At 48.4% G+C, this 19432-nt stretch overlaps 1 protein-coding gene across 1 annotated transcript in view; it reads right to left on the bottom strand.

The window, feature by feature from the left end:
• Positions 1–19432, bottom strand: part of gfap (glial fibrillary acidic protein) — an 86604-nt gene that overhangs the window by 23604 nt on the left and 43568 nt on the right. The window contains exons 3-5 of the mRNA XM_072561923.1: positions 3837–3897; positions 2417–2512; positions 1190–1351 (exon numbers count right to left, since the gene is read on the bottom strand). Of these exons, the coding sequence (XP_072418024.1) occupies positions 1190–1351; positions 2417–2512; positions 3837–3897 (319 nt within the window). The remainder of the gene's footprint in view (positions 1–1189; positions 1352–2416; positions 2513–3836; positions 3898–19432) is intronic.

Below are 19432 nucleotides of genomic sequence, written 5' to 3'. Positions count from 1 at the left end.
ATGACAGTGAGTGAGAGACGGGGAGAGTGGTCAACCAGGCCAAATCTCTGAGCAATCTGAGGGCCTTGTGTCCTCGAATACACTCCAATACCCCTGAACACATCATCATCCAGCCCACCCTCACGTTCAGTTTCTGTTTGATACGGGACACAAAGATAAATTATCATTTAGCTCCCTCCGCTGGTCTGGTAGAGTGGATGTTAAAGACCTTCAGCACTAGCAGAGGATCAGATTGATAGTATTATACTTAGTGGTAGTAGGTTAAAGGTCACGGTACCAATCTCAGCTGAAATTCCTTGGGGGGAGGGTCAAGGGGGCATCAAACCACTATCTGCCCCACAGCCAGGATTGGTGCCATGGTTCTGTGGTATGCCTCTATTTCCTTTGAGCTAGACCGTCAGGAATTCCAATCCCTCTCCGTGGACTGGCATGTATTAGCGAGGCAGTGACTTGAGGGCAGTACCGAGGGAGTGCTGCATTGTTTGATGTGCCACTTTCAGGTGATTCACAAATCTGATGCTAAATAAAAGGTAAACCTGCTTTCTCAGGGGGAATACAAAAATTCCTGTGTTACTGATTTGGGAAGAGGAACAGGAGAGTTGTGCCTGGTGTCCTGGCTGATATCTAACCCAAACAGACGCAATGTAGTTATTTACCTCATTGGTGTTTCTGGAATCTTGCTGTGCACACTTTTTGCTCCCCACAGGATGTGAGCGTCTCTGGCTAGGCTAATATTTATTGGCCCTCCCTAATTGCCCAGAAGGCATTTAAGAGTCAACCACATTGCTGTGTGTCTGGACTCACACTTGGGCCAGACCAAGTAACGATGGCAGATTTCATTCCCTAAATGGAATGATTGAACCAGGAGGGTTCTTGAAACAATCAGAAGTATCTGCGTGGTCTTCATTAGGCTAGTTTTTTTTTGTATAATTCTATATTTTCTATTGAATTCAAATGTTACTGTCTGTCAAGTGGGATTTGAACCAATGTCCTGGAACATGAACCTGGGATTCTAAATTGCTAGCCGAGTGAAATGACCAGTGTGCCACACTTGCCCCGTTAAAACAGGGGCTACTTTTCAAGATTGTACAGTCTTTCGGATTGTGCCAAGATTATGAAGAGTTTTTTTTTATAAACACAATGCAGCCTTCCTTTGAAAGCCAGGCCCGATCTTTGTGGTTACTATCACCTTAGACTTGTACCACTCCTCAGCCTCCTGCAAATTCTTGCTAGCAACAGACTCGTACTGAATGCGGATATCCTTCAGGGCAGCAGTGAGATCCGGCTTGGATACATCCACATCGACATGGACCTGCTGCATCTGTAACTGATCCTGCAGCTCCCGCATTTCCTGTGTGATGGAAACAGCAGTCAGTTCCGTGTTCTGTGCTCAGGGACACAGTGCCCTCTCCCACCTCCGATGTTGAGGGGCTCTGGTCCCTCCTCATACCTAGAAATACCAAGCCCCACCCCATCCCCAGCCCTTCGGACAGCAGGTAAAATGGGAAGGGTCCAAGGTGAGCTGGAAAGGGCAGGCTGTAGGATTACAGACAGCCCATTGCAAGTGAAGCCCTGGCTAGCATTAGATAGATAAGAATGAGAGCATGTCTCACTTGGCCAAAGAACACTTGAGGATTCAGAGATAAACAGATTCCTCAGATACACCTTTTGCTCCTTTGCATGTTCTGTTACTGTCACCATTTGTTCCATCGTCCCTATCATCAGGAAATCTCTTCCATCTGCCACCCACACTCAGAGCTTCTCTTTTATTCTATCCTCTCCTTTTCATGCCAGACTTGTAATCCCTACGTCTCCAAATCTTCACTGTTCCTGTAATCCCTGCATCTCCAACTCTTTCCTGTTCTTCTAATCCCTGCATCTCCAACTCTTCCCTGTTCCTGTAATCCCTGTCTCTCCCAGCCTTCCCTGTTCCTGTAATCCCTGTCTCTCCCAGCCTTTCCTGTTCTTCTAATCCCTGTCTCTCCCAGCCTTCCCTGTTCCTGTAATCCCAGTCTCTCCCAGCCTTCCCTGTTCCTGTAATCCCTGTCTCTCCCAGCCTTCCCTGTTCCTGTAATTCCTGTTTCTCCCAGTCTTCCCTGTTCTGACAGTGTCAGTGAAACCTGCCAGCTTTGTTGCGGTCCTCCCCCTAGATACCCACGGAGGATTTCCAGCACCTGCACAACTTTCAGCCCAAGTGTCTCCGAGACCTTGGCTTCCCTATAGTCATGTAGCTAATCCTGGGGTTTCATGATTGAGAGTTTTCACCACTGTAAAGAGGCCCCCGACCCCCGACCCCCGACCCCCGACCCTCCGACCCAGTAAATGGCCTGATGGGGCAAGTGAGCAGGAGCCCTATCGCTGTGGCCAGAATCCAGTCACATGATGCCATTCCCAACCACAGTTGGGAAGCCCTTACCTCATCATGGACCTTCTTTAGGAAGTCAATCTCATCCTGCAGGGATTCAATTTTCCGCTCCAGGTCAATCCGTATCAAAGCAGCTTCATCGACGTCCTTGAGGGAGGAAGGGGAGAGGACAGCAGAGTTAGAAACATCTTTCAGTGTGTGCTCAAAGCTCCACACAGGATGTGCACCTCAGTGGGCTTCCCAGAGCCTACTGTCTTCAGTGATGATCTAGTAAGTGAAGGACGCTGGAGAGGAGTTTCAGCACAGGAGGGTCTCAGAGAAGGCGAAGAGAGGTTTCTGAAGAGAGACCTCAGAGGGGATTGGAAATGAAAACCCAGGAATCGCAGCTACTGAATGTTAATATCAAAAGTGTGAACTTCTTCAGTCACCCTCCACACCCTTCATCATCCTGAAACTTTACAATGTACCTAGGACCGGAAGGTAATCTTCTAACATTGAGCCCTGCAATTTCAGAGCATTTTTACTGTTCCCACCCTCTGCCTGCTGGAGAGTCAGTGTGGGGCTGGAAAAGCACAGCATCCGAGCAGCAGGAGAACCGACATTTCAGGCCGGACCCTTTCTTTATCCACTCTACCAGTTACTTTCATGGTTTGCGTTTCAGGAAATGATGTGAAAGGTAGCTGAACATTAGCATCACCCGACCTCCCCAGCCAGTGACATGGAGACAAGCTGTCTGTAAAGTCTCACCCAGGAATACTCACCTGAAAGAATGCGAGTGAGGGCCACTGGAAAAACATTTTACCGATCAACTGAATTCTCAGCTGAGGGTGGGCAAACCGTTAGACATCACAACAGGACTCTGGCTGCAAAAGTGCCTTTACAGAGTCTAGCCATTTAGACGAGGCAACTAGACTCCACTAAAGACAGTCTTCCTCCCCCATTTCTCCTGTGGACCTGTTTCCTCCTCGGTTGTCAATAGCCAAAGATCAACTGGCTCCTGGCTTCACCCTGCACTAAAGCTCCTCCCAGTCACTGGGAAGGAGTGTTTCACAGAATGTCTCTCCGATGACAATTTAACCTCAGTTGATGGCAAGAGGAGTCGAGCTCCTCTTTGGATATGACTTGGCTCGAGCATGGAAGGGAAGACCTGTTGGTGAGGATTATTAACCTCTTCTAGAACCTACTGAAATTCTCTTCCATTGATGAATCTTAAAGCAGTTTCTAAATGGAGGAGTTTTCACTAAAAGTGCCCAATCTACCCTGGTCCTGTCCATCTAGTCCCAATAAAGTGACCCTGGACACTTACTCTGTCTTTGCCCTTGACCTTAAGTGAACTATTCCTAAACACCAGTTCATTCCTCTGCTATTTTAATTCATCTTGTTCTGAACATCCCTTTATTGGTGCACTCTTTCACCCCCATTACAGATGTAGAGACCCAGATAATCATCACTGTTACACACGGATCTTTACCTGTCTGAACGCATTTAAGTTGTTCTCAGCCTCTGTCCGCAGATTGATCTCATCCTGTAATCTGAAAGACACAATTTTAGTGTGAGGATGAAGAGATTTTGTGATACAGGTTGAAGAGCTGGTGGCGTAGTGGCTCAGTGGTTAGCACCACTGCCTCACAGGTACCTGGGTTCGTTACCCACCTTGGGGGGGTGACTGTCTGTGTGGAGTTTGCGCATTCTCCCCGTGTCTGTGTGGGTTTCCTCCAGGTGCTCCAGTTTCCTCCCACAATCCAAAAGTGTGCAGTTTAGGTGAATTGGCCATGCCAAATTGCCCGTAGCAATCAGGGATGTGTAGGTTAGGTGCATTAGTCAGGGGCAAATGTAGAGTAATAGGGTAGGGGAATGGGTCTGGGTGGGTTATTTTTTTGTAGAGTCAGTGTGGACTTGTTGGATCAAATGGCCTGTTTCCACACTGTAGGGATTCCATGAAGAGTCAGCTATAACTCTGATGGTACACCTTTCTGAAATAGTGCCCAATGCCCCTGGCAGTACCCGGTTTCCCAATGAAGAGACCAGTAACGTCACACCACATTTAGATGTTTTCTGTATGTGATTCAAGATTTCCAATCCCGTGTCTATAATTCATTATCAAAAGTGCTTTTAAAATTCATTCTTGCTATCCAGTGAACTCCTTCATTAACAGCAACTAAAAGACTGAAACTAAAAGACTGAAATCCTTTCGGATAATTAGGTGGGGACAGTATGAGGAGCTGACCCAAATGGATTACACCTTTGCACATGCTCACTCACCCTCTTCCTGGAAACAGGAATGAGCATAACAAAAGTAAAATATTGAGGATGCTGGAACTCCAAAATAAAAACTATGCTGGAGAAACTCAACAAGTCTAGCCTGTGGACAGCGAAACACATTTAATGTTTCAAATCCAGCATAACTCTTTTGGAATTGATTGATACTAGCATTTTTCCTTTTGTCAGTGAGGGTTTCCTCCCACAGTCCAAAAATGTACTGGTTTAGGTGAATTAGCCATGCTAAATTGCCCATACTGTTCAGGGATGTGTTCAGGGATCATTAATGTCGCTAAGTCTCAATATTTTCTCTTTTCCCCATTCCTCTTTGAATGAACAAAGAAGAAAACAGAAGTACAGCACAGGAACAGGCCCTTCGGCCCTCCTAGCCTGTGCCAATCATCATGCCCTAACTAAACAAAAACCTTATTCAGTCTGTATCCCTCTATTCTCTCCTGATTCATGTAACCATCCAAATGCCTCTTAAATGTCACCAGTGTACCTGCTTCCACCACCTCTCCCACTCTCCTTCCAGTCTCTGGGTGAAAAACCTCCCTCATACATCTCCCTCAAACTATCCCCCTCGAACCTGTGATCCCTTGTAATTGAAACTTCCACCCTGGAAAAAAGCCTCTATCTTCAACCCTGTCTATGCCTCTCCTAACTGTGTAGGCCTCAATCAGGTCTCCTCTCAGCCACTGTCACAGCGAGCAAGTCAGATTTGTAATCATCTTATGTTTTGCTGGTATGTCTGAGGCAACTGAGACATCTAGATCAGCCAGCTTCTCAGAACCATAGAAATGATACAGCACGGAAAGGGCCATTCTGCCCATCTTGTCCATGCTGACCCAGAGACACCCAGATGCCCTTTCCAATCCCATCTTCCTGCACACGGCCCATCGCCCTGCAGCTTCCAACACTGAAGGTGTAGATCCAGGTGCTTTTGAAAAGAGTTCAGGGTGTCTGTCTCCACCATGTGCTCAGGCAGTGAATTCCAGACACCCAGATAAGGAACGTTTCAGGACTCTGGGTTTACACTCGATAGAGTTTAGAAGGATGAGGGGGGGGATCGAATTGAAACTGACAGAGTATTGAATGGCCTGGACAGGGTGGATGTTGGGAAGATGCTGCCATTGGTCAGAGAGACAAGGACCCGAGGGTGCAGGCTGAGAGTAAAGGGAAGACCCTTTTAGAACAGAGATAAGGAGAAAGGTCTTCAGCCAGAGAGTGGTGAAACCGTGGGAATTCACTGCCACTGAAGGATGTGGAGGCCAGGTCACTGAGTCTATTTAACACGGAGATAGCTAGGTTCTTGATTGTCAAGGGGTCAAGGGAGAAAGTGGGAGAATGGGGTTGAGAAACGTATCAGCCATGATTGAATGGTGGAGCAGGCTCGATGGGCTGAATGGCCTAATTTCTGCACCGATGTCTTATGGTCACCATCTTCTGTGGAAAAACCTTTTCCTCATGTTCTCTCCAATCTTTCTGCCACTTGGCTTGGATCTGTGATCCCTGGTTTTTGAACTCTCTCCCATGGGAAACAGGGTGACCCTCTCTACTCCAACTCTGTCCCTCACTATTCTGTACACCTCACCCCTCAGCTTTCTCTGTTCCAATGGAAACAAGCCCACCCTCTCCAATCTCCCCTCGTAGCTACAATTCTCCAGCCCTGGCAACGTTCTCGTCAATCTTCCCCACACTCTCCCCACAGCAATTCCATCCTTCCTGTAATATGGTGACCAGAACTGCACTCAACTCTCCAGTTGTGGCCTCACCAGTGTCTTACACAGTTTCACCATTTTATCTTTCCTTTTGTCTTCTATAGCACTGCCAATGGAGGAGAACATTCTCTAAGCTTCCTTTACAACCATATCCACCTGTACTGCTACCTTTAGGAACTGTGCGCGTGTACTCCAAGATCTCTCACTTCAGCTCCCCCTCTCAGTCGATTGTGTCTCCCTTTTCTACTGCCTCACCTCCCTAAATGGATTACCTCACACTTATCAGAGTTGAACTCCTTGTGCCACTTTCCTGCCCCCTCCACCAACCCATCTGTGTCACTGTGGAGCTTACAGCTATCCCCTACACTATACACTGCACAGTCAGTCCCTGGGTCAGCTGCACATTGTGACCTCGCGTTCAAATCCAATTCACTAACGTAGAGAAAATGCCAGCAGGGCTCCCAACACAGTGCAGGGGAACACAGCAAGGCAGGCAGTATCAGGAGGGAGAGGGACACAGCAAGGCAGGCAGCATCAGGAGGGAGGGGGAACACAGCAAGGCAGGCAGCATCAGGAGGGAGAGGGACACAGCAAGGCAGGCAGTATCAGGAGGGAGAGGGACACAGTAAGGCAGGCAGTATCAGGAGGGAGGGGGACACAGCAAGGCAGGCAGTATAAGGAGGGAGGGGAACACAGCAAGGCAGGCAGTATCAGGAGGGAGGTGGACACAGCAAGGCAGGCAGTATCAGGAGGGAGGTGGACACAGCAAGGCAGGCAGTATCAGGAGGAAGGGGGACACAGCAAGGCAGGCAGCATCAGGAGGGAGAGGGACACAGCAAGGCAGGCAGTATCAGGAGGAAGGGGGACACAGCAAGGCAGGCAGCATCAGGAGGGAGAGGGACACAGCAAGGCAGGCAGTATCAGGAGGGAGGGGGACACAGCAAGGCAGGCAGTATCAGGTGGGAGAGGGACACAGCAAGGCAGGCAGTATCAGGAGGGAGGGGAACACAGCAAGGCAGGCAGTATCAGGGGGGAGAGGGACACAGCAAGGCAGGCAGTATCAGGGGGGAGAGGGACACAGCAAGGCAGGCAGCATCAGGAGGGAAGGGGACACAGCAAGGCAGGCAGTATCAGGAGGGAGAGGGACACAGCAAGGCAGGCAGTATCAGGGGGGAGAGGGACACAGCAAGGCAGGCAGTATCAGGTGGGAGAGGGACACAGCAAGGCAGGCAGCATCAGGAGGGAGGTGGAACACAGCAAGGCAGGCAGTATCAGGAGGGAGAGGAACACAGCAAGGCAGGCAGTAGCAGGGGGGAGGGGGACACAGCAAGGCAGGCAGTATCAGGGGGGAGGGGGACACAGCAAGGCAGGCAGTATCAGGAGGGAGAGGAACACAGCAAGGCAGGCAGTATCAGGAGGGAGAGGAACACAGCAAGGCAGGCAGTATCAGGAGGGAGAGGAACACAGCAAGGCAGGCAGTAGCAGGGGGGAGGGGGACACAGCAAGGCAGGCAGTATCAGGGGGGAGGGGGACACAGCAAGGCAGGCAGTATCAGGAGGGAGAGGAACACAGCAAGGCATGCAGCATCAGGAGGGAGAGGGACACAGCAAGGCAGGCAGTATCAGGAGGGAGGGGGACACAGCAAGGCAGGCAGTATCAGGAGGGAGGGGGACACAGCAAGGCAGGCAGCATCGGGAGGGAGGTGGAACACAGTAAGGCAGGCAGCATCAGGAGGGAGAGGGACACAGCAAGGGAAGGCAGTATCAGGAGGGAGAGGGACACAGCAAGGGAAGGCAGTATCAGGAGGGAGGGGGACACAGTAAGGGAAGGCAGTATCAGGAGGGAGGGGGACACAGTAAGGCAGGCAGTATCAGGAGGGAGAGGGACACAGCAAGGCAGGCAGTATCAGGAGGGAGGGGAACACAGCAAGGCAGGCAGTATCAGGAGGGAGGGGAACACAGTAAGGCAGGCAGCATCAGGAGGGAGAGGGACACAGCAAGGGAAGGCAGTATCAGGAGGGAGAGGGACACAGCAAGGGAAGGCAGTATCAGGAGGGAGAGGGACACAGCAAGGCAGGCAGTATCAGGAGGGAGGGGGACACAGCAAGGCAGGCAGCATCAGGAGGGAGAGGGACACAGCAAGGCAGGCAGCATCAGGAGGGAGGGGAACACAGCAAGGCAGGCAGTATCAGGAGGGAGAGGGACACAGCAAGGCAGGCAGCATCAGGAGGGAGAGGGACACAGCAAGGCAGGCAGCAGCAGGAGGGAGGGGAACACAGCAAGGCAGGCAGTATCAGGAGGGAGAGGGACACAGCAAGGCAGGCAGCATCAGGAGGGAGAGGGACACAGCAAGGCAGGCAGCATCAGGAAGGAGAGGGAACACAGCAAGGCAGGCAGCATCAGGAGGGAGAGGAACACAGCAAGGCAGGCAGTATCAGGAGGGAGAGCAATCAATATTTTGGGTATAACCCTTCCTCAGGACCTTGCACATTCATTACCTTATGTTTTTGATCATTGTGTCCCTGTTTTCCCTAATTTATTTCTCTGTCTTTCAGACCTTATTTCATTTCTACTTTGAGAGCCAGAGCAGAATATTTGTCACACAATGCCCAGCTTTCCCTTCGTCTGCAGAATAATTCGAAACTGGACCCTGTCCAGAAAGTTCTCCCCTTCCTCTCCTGAGCTCTTTTCCTTTTTGGAGCGGCAACTATTTATCAGATTATCTTCTCGCTTCCTTTCTTGATTTTTCTGTGGGATGTCAGTGTCACTGATGAGGCCACCATTGCTTGCCCAGGAGTAACTACCCGGGAGAAAGTCTGATTGATTAATCCTGTGTTGCCTTTTGTTGATTGTGTGAAGGTGATCAGTTCTTGATGGAACCCTTTCCATTCTCCTGTTGCTTAAGGTTCCCTTCAACCAACCTCAGTTATCACTTTATTGCCCCAGGAGCTCCATAACACCATAACTCAAGGGAGCAAAATTGGGCCATTCACTCCATTGAGTCTGCTTCACCATTCACTCAGGGCTGATATATTTCTCAACCCCCCCCCCCTTCTCTTGCCTTCTCCATGGACTAGTTTGATCCCCTTATCAATCAAGAATCTATCTCTGCCTTAAATACACTCGATGACTTGGCCCCCACTGCCCTCTGCAGCAATGATTCCACAGTTTCCCCATCTTCTGGCTGATGCAATTCCTCCTCATCTTAGGTCTAAAGGGTTGTGTCTTCACCCTGAGGCTGTGCCCTTAGGCGCTAGTCTCTCCAACGTATGGGAACATCTTCCCCACGCCCACTCGATCCATGCCCCTGCAAGGTTTAATCACTCATTCTTCTAAACCCATTGAGTACAGACTCAGGGTCCTCAACCATTCCTCATATGGGAAAAAAAAAACCTTCTATCCTTGGGATCATTCCTCTAAACCTTCTCTGGACCTCCTTGAATGCCAACACATCATTCTTTCGATGTGGGACCCAAAACTACTCACAACATTCCAAATACAGTCCATTCTTTCAGCTGTATGTAAACTGGGTTGGTCAACTGCTGCTTACCTGCTCAGATAAACATATCTTCAAATGACAAATCGGTTACCCTCCCATCATTATTCTCATCAACAGCTTTCTTAAAATTTGTTGGAAACCAAAATCTTACCTGGGGACAGATAGACGTCAGTTATAAGTTACCGCTTTGTTACTGATTTGCCAGTTGTGGAATCCTGCTGTGAGTAAGTTGGCAGCAAACTTGGTCCATGTCATTGCAAGTGGGATTTGAACTCCTGGCTGGCAATTATGAAAAAGGGTCGGTGTAGAGTCATGCAGCTGGCACTCCGCACAGGGCTAGAGACCTTGGGGGGTTACGGAGATGGGAAAGGCAAGGTTTACCTGGGGCAGCAGTTCACCAAAAGGTCATTGTAGAAATGCTGTACTTTACTCTCAGGGTCTTACCAGGCCTGTGTAGCATCTCCTCATTGGTGAAATTATCCTTCCAGGTTATATGCAAGGCCTTACATCGGAAACATGAGTGGAGGAACACAAACATACACGCCACATTTGCTGTTCTCTTCTTGTCTCGCTGCATGGATTTTGTTTGGTACTAAATGGACAAGTCAAGTCATGGTTTCATGGCAGTATTGGTAATATTGATGCTACTGGATGCTTAGACCACGTGGAGTCACTGGAAGAGCAATATCATATCCCCAATTCTTGTGTGGACGTTGATCTCTACATCACCGTCCTGGAGGTGTTGCTTCCTGGGTAGGTGAGGTGATTGTTGCTCAGTGGTAACCTCTTTCTAGCCTTTCTTGGAACTTCTCATAGATGATGCCTAGACCAACCTTTGCCACTGCTACTCCAGACTGGAGCTCATGTCTTGGACTGTGCCTGCATGATTCCTCAGCCATCAATGCAATGTCATCTGGAGAATCCTGGTCTGTCAACTGTTAGTAGTTGCCACGGGATACCAACATCAACATCCACCATCACCTTCTGCCTGATGAAGTGGCAACCAGAGGAAAAGGAATGGGGAATGGGTGGAGTCTTGCCATTCAATTTTGAGTTACTTGGTTACATGGTGTACTAGAACACCTGCTGTTGGATGCTCTCTTCAAATCAATGAGGTTGACAGTAAGAGGTGTAAAGAAATACATTAGCACACATTCTTGTCACCAAATTTTTAACTTCATCTCCAGTAGCGGCACGGTGGCACAGTCGTTAGCACTGCTGCCTCACAGCACCAGAGACCCGGGTTCAATTCCCGCCTCAGGCGACTGACTGTGTGGAGTTTGCACATTCTCCCAGTGTCTGAGTGGGTTTCCTCCGGGTGCTCCGGTTTCCTCCCACAGTCCAAAGATGTGCAGGTCAGGTGAATTGGCCATGCTAAATTGCCCGTAGTGTTAGGTAAGGGGTAAATGTAAGGGTGGGTGGTGTGGACTTGTTGGGCCGAAGGGCCTGTTTCCACACTGTAAGTAATCTAATCTAATCTAGCTTCAAAATTGGAATGGATATAAAAATGGTCTGGATTGGAGGTTTCCTGTCACTAAATTTACTCAACAACTGCCTCAATTATTTGGCAACCTTCCACTGCTGTTTATAAATCCATCGCTTCAACCTTTCCCCTTCCTTCATGCTACCTATCCAGAGTCTTCAGTTCTCCCTACATAAAATTTTCATCAACCATGAAATTAAATCCGTCCTCATTCCAATGCATGCTCAGTATCCTGGGGCAGCATGTTCTATCAAAATGGGTTCTCTCTCTCTCTCTCTCTCTCTCTCTCTCTCTCCAGTTTTCACATTAAGTACCTGCATGTGTTGAAGCTTGTGCAGTTGGGTTAATGATGCCCATGAGTTTTAGAGATGCTGCGCTATTAATATAAATATCCTTCCATCCTACAGTAATGTTATTCAGGAGCAAAACAAATCCCCTTGTCCTCAACATTACTGCAATGAAAATGTCTTTGCCTTTCTCTTCCACTCAACATTTGCTGGGCAGGCAATTAAACCGAAATCTTTCTGTATCAACTCATGGGATGTGGGCATTGCTGATTGGCTAGCATTTACTGCTCATCCACAGTTGCCCTTCTTGAATTGCTCCAGTCCATCTGCTGTGGGTTGACCCACGATGCCCTTGGAGAGGGAATTCCAGGATTTGGACCCAGTGTCGCTGAAGGAATGGCAATATATTTTGAAGTCAAGATGGTGAGTGGCTTAGAGGGGAACTTGCAGGTGATGGTGTTCCCAGGTGCTGCCCGTGTTCTTCCCCAGATGGAAGTGGTCATGGTTTAGAAGGTGCTGCCTAATGATCTTGTGTAGTGCAGTGTGTGCACAGATCATACACTGGTGCTACCGAGCATTGTTGTTGGAGGGTGTGGATGCTTGTGGGTGTATTGCCAATCGAGCGGGTTGCTTTGTCTTGGATGGTGTCAAGCTTCTTGAGTGTTGTGGAGCTGCACCCATCCAGGTCAAGAGGGGAGTATTCCATCACACTCCAGACTTATGCCTTATAGATGGTGGACAGGCTTTGGGGAGTCAGGTGGTGTGTTACTTGCCATCAGATTTCCAGCCTCTGACCTGCTCTTGTAGCCACTGTGTTTATGTGGAGAGTCCAGTTGAGTTTCTGGTCAAGATGGTAGCCCCCCAGGATGGTGATCGTGGGGGATTCAGTGATTATAATACCACTGAATGACAAGGGGTATGGTTAAGTTATCTCTTATTAGAGTTGACATTGCCTGGCACTTGTGTGGTGTGAATGTTACTTGCACCTTGTCAGCCCAAGCCTGGATATTGTCCAGATCTTGTTGCATTTGAACATGGACTGCTTCAATATCTGAGGAATCGAGAATGGAGCTGAACATTGTGCAATGGTTAGTTATGAAGCACCTGAGGATAGTTGGGCCTAAGACATTATCCCAAGGAAGTCCTGCAGAGATGTCCTGGAGCTGAGATGACTGACCTCCAACAACCACAACCATCTTCCAATGTGTCAGGTATGTCTCTAACCAGCGGGGAGCTGTCCTCCAAAGCCCATTGATTCCAGTCTTACTGGGGCTCCTTGATGCTCCAATTGGTTGAATCTGGGTTTGATGTCAAGGGCTGTCACTCTCCCCTCCCCTCTGGAATTCAGATCTTTTGTCCATGTTTGACCCAAGGCTGGAATGAGGTCAGGAGCTGAGTGACCCTGGGGGAACCCAAACTGGGTGTCACTGAGCAGGTTATTGCTGAGCAGATGCTGCTTGATAGCACTGTTGATAACCCCTTCCATCACTTTACTGATGATGGAGAGTAGACTGATGGGGTGATAATTGGTCGGGTTGGATTTGTCCTAATTCTGTACAGGACACATCGGGACACTTTCCACAAAGCTGGGTAAATGCCAGTGTTGTACCTGTACTGGAACACCTTGACTTGGAGAGTGGCAATTTCTGGGCACAGATCTTGAATACAATTGCTGGAATCGCCTCCGGCTGTTTCCGGATTTTTGTGGAGTGAACCAAATTGGCTGGAGACTGGTATCTGTGATGCTGGGGACCACTGGAGGAGGCTGAGATGGATCATCCATTCGGTACTTCTGGCCAAAGATTTGCTGTGAAAGCTTCAGCCTTATCTTTTGCACTGATGCACTGGGCTCTTCCATCACTGACGATGGGGATATTTGTAGAGCCAAGATTAGAGTGGTGCTGGAAAAACACAGCAGGTCGGGCAGCATCCGAGGAGCAGGAAAGTCGACGTTTCCCGATGAAGGGCTTTTGCCCAAAACGTCGATGTTCCTGCTCCTCGGATGCTGCCTGACCTGCTGTGCTTTTCCAGCACCACTCTAATCTAGACTCTGATTTCCAGCATCTGCAATACCCACTTCCACATATTTGTAGAGCCTCGTCCTCCAGTGAGTTGCTAAATTGTTCACTACCATTCATGGATAGAAGTGACAGGACTGCAGAGCTTAATCTGATCCATTGGTTGTGGGCTTGTTTATCTCTGCCTATCACTTGCTGCTTGTGCTGTTTTGTATATAAGTAGTCCTGTGTTATGGCTTCCCCAGGCTGACTCTTCATCTTCAGTCATGCCTGATGCTGCTCCTGGCATGCCCTCCTTCACTGAACCAGGGTTGATCCCCTGGTTTGATGCGAATGGTTGAGCGGGGTTTATGCCGAGCCATGAGGTTACAGGTTGTGCTGGAGTACAGTTCTGCTTCTGTTGATGGCCCACAGTGCCTCATGGATGCCTCGTCTTGAGCTGCTAGATTGGTTTGAAGTCTATCCCAATTAGCACAGTAATAATGCCACGCAACACAGTGGAGAGTATTCTCAATGTGAAGGCGGGACGTTGTCTCCACAAGGACTGCACATAAAAGCTGCACTTTGTCGGGAAAGCTTCTGATATGCTGAAAGGTTACTTGAGCCACATTAACGTTTCCTCGGGGTCCCTGGAGGTTCAAAGTGATTGTCGGTTTGGTGCCCTGCTTCCTGATGAGTCAGTTGAAGTTGGGAGTAGGATGAATATCGGAAGCAGAACTGATGATGCTGTCTCACTCCGACCAGGAGCACGGAGCAGTGGCAAAACAGTCACAGATGGACTGGGAAAGGTGTCAGGGAAGGTGGCTTATCTGATTGGAACAAGGATTGATCTACAAGACTGCACAAAAAGACAGGTTGTCTGGGTCCCCAAACCAACACCCTTTAATTGAAGGAGGGTAAAGATGTTTGATCATGGTTTAATTTTTGCACTTGGTCAGTCACTCCCAGAACAGTGATAGGGGCAGCACGGTGGTTAGCACTGTTGCCTCACAGCGCCAGAGACCTGGGTTCAATTCCCACCTCAGGCGACTCTCTGTGTGGAGTTTGCACATTCTCCCCGTGTCTGCGTGGGTTTCCTCCCACAGTCCAAAAATGTGCGGGTCAGGTGAATTGACCATGCTAAATTGCCCATAGAGTTAGGTGAAGGGGTAAAATGTAGGGGTTGCGGGTCGGTGTGGACTTGTTGGGCCGAAGGGCCTGTTTCCACACTGTAAGTAATCTAAACTTAAGAAGTAATCTAATCTAAACAGGTACAACAAGCGGTTAGAAATAAAGGAAAGCTTACTCAAACCCTGGGGAGCTCCATTAAAAACCTTCCTGCAGCCCGAAAAATATCCATTGACCATTCCTCTGTTTCCTATCACTCAGCCAACCATCGGTTCTGAAGCCCTTTGTTCATTTAACACAATTCTGTTAGATCAATGCACAACCTTCGAAGATCAAGAAATTAGTAGGTACATTTAAGAAAATTATAAGTTATATAATGAATAATTCAGCAATTTGCCACTTGCAAGGTGAACAATTTGCTGAAATTGAATTTGCTGTCCCTTTATGAACAGAAAGATCCTGCTGCTGCAGGGACTGCAAAGGTGTCTCAGTGGTTAGCACGGCTGCCTCACAGCACCAGGGACCCAGGTTCGATTCCAGCCTTGAGCAACTGTGTGGCGTTGACACATTCTCTGCATTGGACAGTATATTGACTGTAAGTGAGCTGTCTGACCACAGTGGACAGGATATTGACCATAAGTGAGCTGTCTGACCCACAGTGGACAGTATATTGACTGTAAGTGAGCTGTCTGACCACAGTGGACAGGATATTGACCATAAGTGAGCTGTCTGACCCACAGTGGACAGTATATTGACTGTAAGTGAGCTGTCTGACCACAGTGGACAGGATATTGACCATAAGTGAGCTGTCTGACCCACAGTGGACAGTATATTGACCATAAGTGAGCTGTCTGACCACAGTGGACAGGATATTGACCATAAGTGAGCTGTCTGAACCACAGTGGACAGTATATTGACCATAAGTGAGCTGTCTGACCCACAGTGGACAGTATATTGACTGTAAGTGAGCTGTCTGACCACAGTGGACAGGATATTGACCATAAGTGAGCTGTCTGAACCACAGTGGACAGTATATTGACCATAAGTGAGCTGTCTGACCCACAGTGGACAGTATATTGATTGTAATTGAGCTGTCTGACCCACCGTGGACAGTATATTGACTGTGAGTGAGCTGTCTGACCCACCGTGGACAGTATATTGATTGTAATTGAGCGGTCTGACCCACCGTGGACAGTATATTGATTGTAATTGAGCTGTCTGACGCACAGTGGACAGTATATTGACCATAAGTGAGCTGTCTGACCCACAGTGGACAGTATATTGACTGTGAGTGAGCTGTCTGACCCACAGTGGACAGTATATTGACTGTAATTGAGCTGTCTGACCCACAGTGGACAGTATATTGACTGTATGTGAGCTGTCTGACCCACAGTGGACAGTATATTGACTGTGAGTGAGCTGTCTGACCCACAATGGAAAGTATATTGACCGTGAGTGAGCTGTCTGACCCACAGTGGACAGTATATTGACTGTGAGTGAGCTGTCTGACCCACAGTGGACAGTATATTGACTGTAATTGAGCTGTCTGACCCACAGTGGACAGTATATTGACTGTGAGTGAGCTGTCTGACCCACAGTGGACAGTATATTGACTGTGAGTGAGCTGTCTGACCCAAAGTGGACAGTATATTGACCATAAGTGAGCTGTCTGACCCACAGTGGACAGTATATTGATTGTAATTGAGCTGTCTGACCCACAGTGGACAGTATATTGACTGTGAGTGAGCTGTCTGACCCACAGTGGACAGTATATTGATTGTAATTGAGCTGTCTGACCCACAGTGGACAGTATATTGATTGTAATTGAGCTGTCTGACCCATAATGGACAGTATATTGACTGTGAGTGAGCTGTCTGACCCACAGTGGACAGTATATTGACTGTGAGTGAGCTGTCTGACCCACCGTGGACAGTATATTGATTGTAATTGAGCAGTCTGACCCACCGTGGACAGTATATTGATTGTAATTGAGCAGTCTGACCCACCGTGGACAGTATATTGATTGTAATTGAGCAGTCTGATCCACCGTGGAAGGTATATTGACTCTAAGTGAGCTGTCTGACCCACAGTGGACAGTATATTGACTGTACGTGAGCTGTCTGACCCACCGTGGACAGTATATTGATTGTAATTGAGCAGTCTGACCCACCGTGGACAGTATATTGACTGTAATTGAGCTGTCTGACCCACAGTGGACAGTATATTGACTGTGAGTGAGCTGTCTGACCCACAGTGGACAGTATATTGATTGTAATTGAGCTGTCTGACCCACAGTGGACAGTATATTGATTGTAATTGAGCTGTCTGACCCATAATGGACAGTATATTGACTGTGAGTGAGCTGTCTGACCCACAGTAGACAGTATATTGAGTGTGAGTGAGCTGTGTGACCCACAGTGGACAGTATATTGACTGTGAGTGCGCTGTCTGAACCACAATGGACAGTATATTGACTGTGAGTGAGCTGTCTGACCCACAGTGGACAGTATATTGACCGTAAGTGAGCTGTCTGACCCACAGTAGACAGTATATTGACCATACGTGATCTGTCTGACCCACCGTGGACAGTATATTGACGATAAGTGAGCAGTCTGACCCACAGTGGACAATATATTGACTGTACATGAGCTGTCTGACCCACCGTGGACAGTATATTGATTGTAATTGAGCAGTCTGACCCACCGTGGACCGTATATTGACTGTGAGTGAGCTGTCTGACCCACAGTGAATAGTATATTGACTGTGATTGAGCTGTCTGACCCACAGTGGACAGTATATTGACTGTATGTGAGCTGTCTGACCCACAGTGGACAGTATATTGACTGTGAGTGAGCTGTCTGACCCACAATGGAAAGTATATTGACCGTGAGTGAGCTGTCTGACCCACAGTGGACAGTATATTGACTGTGAGTGCACTGTCAGACCCACAGTGGACAGTATATTGAGTGTGAATGAGCTGTCTGACCCACAGTGGACTGTATATTGACTGTGAGTGCGTTGTCTGACCCACAGTGGACAGTAAATTGACGATAAGTGAGCAGTCTGACCCACAGTGGACAGTATATTGACTGTGAGTGAGCTGTCTGACCCACAGTGGACAGTATATTGATTGTAATTGAGCTGTCTGACCCACAGTGGACAGTATATTGACTGTGAGTGAGCTGTCTGACCCACAGTGGACAGTATATTGATTGTAATTGAGCTGTCTGACCCACAGTGGACAGTATATTGACTGTGAGTGAGCTGTCTGACCCATAATGGACAGTATATTGACTGTGAGTGAGCTGTGTGACCCACAGTGGACAGTATGTTGACTGTGAGTGAGCTGTCTGACCCACAGTGGACAGTATATTGACTCTAAGTGAGCTGTCTGACCCACAGTGGACAGTATATTGACTGTGAGTGAGCTGTCTGACCCACCGTGGACAGTATATTGATTGTAATTGAGCAGTCTGACCCACCGTGGACAGTATATTGATTGTAATTGAGCAGTCTGACCCACCGTGGACAGTATATTGACTCTAAGTGAGCTGTCTGACCCACAGTGGACAGTATATTGACTGTACGTGAGCTGTCTGACCCACCGTGGACAGTATATTGATAGTAATTGAGCAGTATGACCCACCGTGGACAGTATATTGATTGTAATTGAGCCGTCTGATCCACCGTGGACAGTATATTGACTCTAAGTGAGCTGTCTGACCCACAGTGGACAGTATATTGACTGTACGTGAGCTGTCTCACCCACCGTGGACAGTATATTGATTGTAATTGAGCAGTCTGACCCACCGTGGACAGTATATTGACTGTAATTGAGCTGTCTGACCCACAGTGGACAGTATTTTGAGTGTAAGTGAGCTGTCTGACCCACAGTGGACAGTATATTGACTCTGAGTGAGCTGTGTGACCCACCGTGGACAGTAAATTGACCGTGAGTGAGCTGTGTGACGCACCGTGGACAGTATATTGACTGTGAGTGAGCTGTGTGACCCACCGTGGACAGTATGTTGACTGTGAGTGCGCTGTCAGACCCACAGTGGACAGTATATTGACTGTGAGTGAGGTGTCTGACCCACAGTGGACAGTATATTGAGTGTGAGTGAGCTGTGTGACCCACCGTGGACAGTATATTGACTGTGAGTGCGCTTTCTGACCCACAGTGGACAGTATATTGAGTGTGAGTGAGCTGTCTGACCCACAGTGGACAGTATATTGACTGTGAGTGAGCTGTCTGACCCACAGTAGACAGTATATTGACTGTGAGTGAGCTGTCTGACCCACAGTGGACAGTATATTGAGTGTGAGTGAGCTGTGTGACCCACAGTGGACAGTATATTGACTGTGAGTGCGCTGTCTGAACCACAATGGACAGTATATTGACTGTGAGTGAGCTGTCTGACCCACAGTGGACAGTATATTGACCGTAAGTGAGCTGTCTGACCCACAGTAGACAGTATATTGACCATACGTGATCTGTCTGACCCACCGTGGACAGTATATTGACGATAAGTGAGCAGTCTGACCCACAGTGGACAATATATTGACTGTACATGAGCTGTCTGACCCACCGTGGACAGTATATTGATTGTAATTGAGCAGTCTGACCCACCGTGGACAGTATATTGACTGTGAGTGAGCTGTCTGACCCACAGTGAATAGTATATTGACTGTGA

The sequence above is a fragment of the Chiloscyllium punctatum genome, chromosome 42, assembly GCF_047496795.1.
Source record: "Chiloscyllium punctatum isolate Juve2018m chromosome 42, sChiPun1.3, whole genome shotgun sequence".
In the NCBI taxonomy this organism is placed as follows: Eukaryota; Metazoa; Chordata; class Chondrichthyes; order Orectolobiformes; family Hemiscylliidae; genus Chiloscyllium; species Chiloscyllium punctatum.
This window is presented reverse-complemented; position numbering and strand designations above follow the sequence as displayed.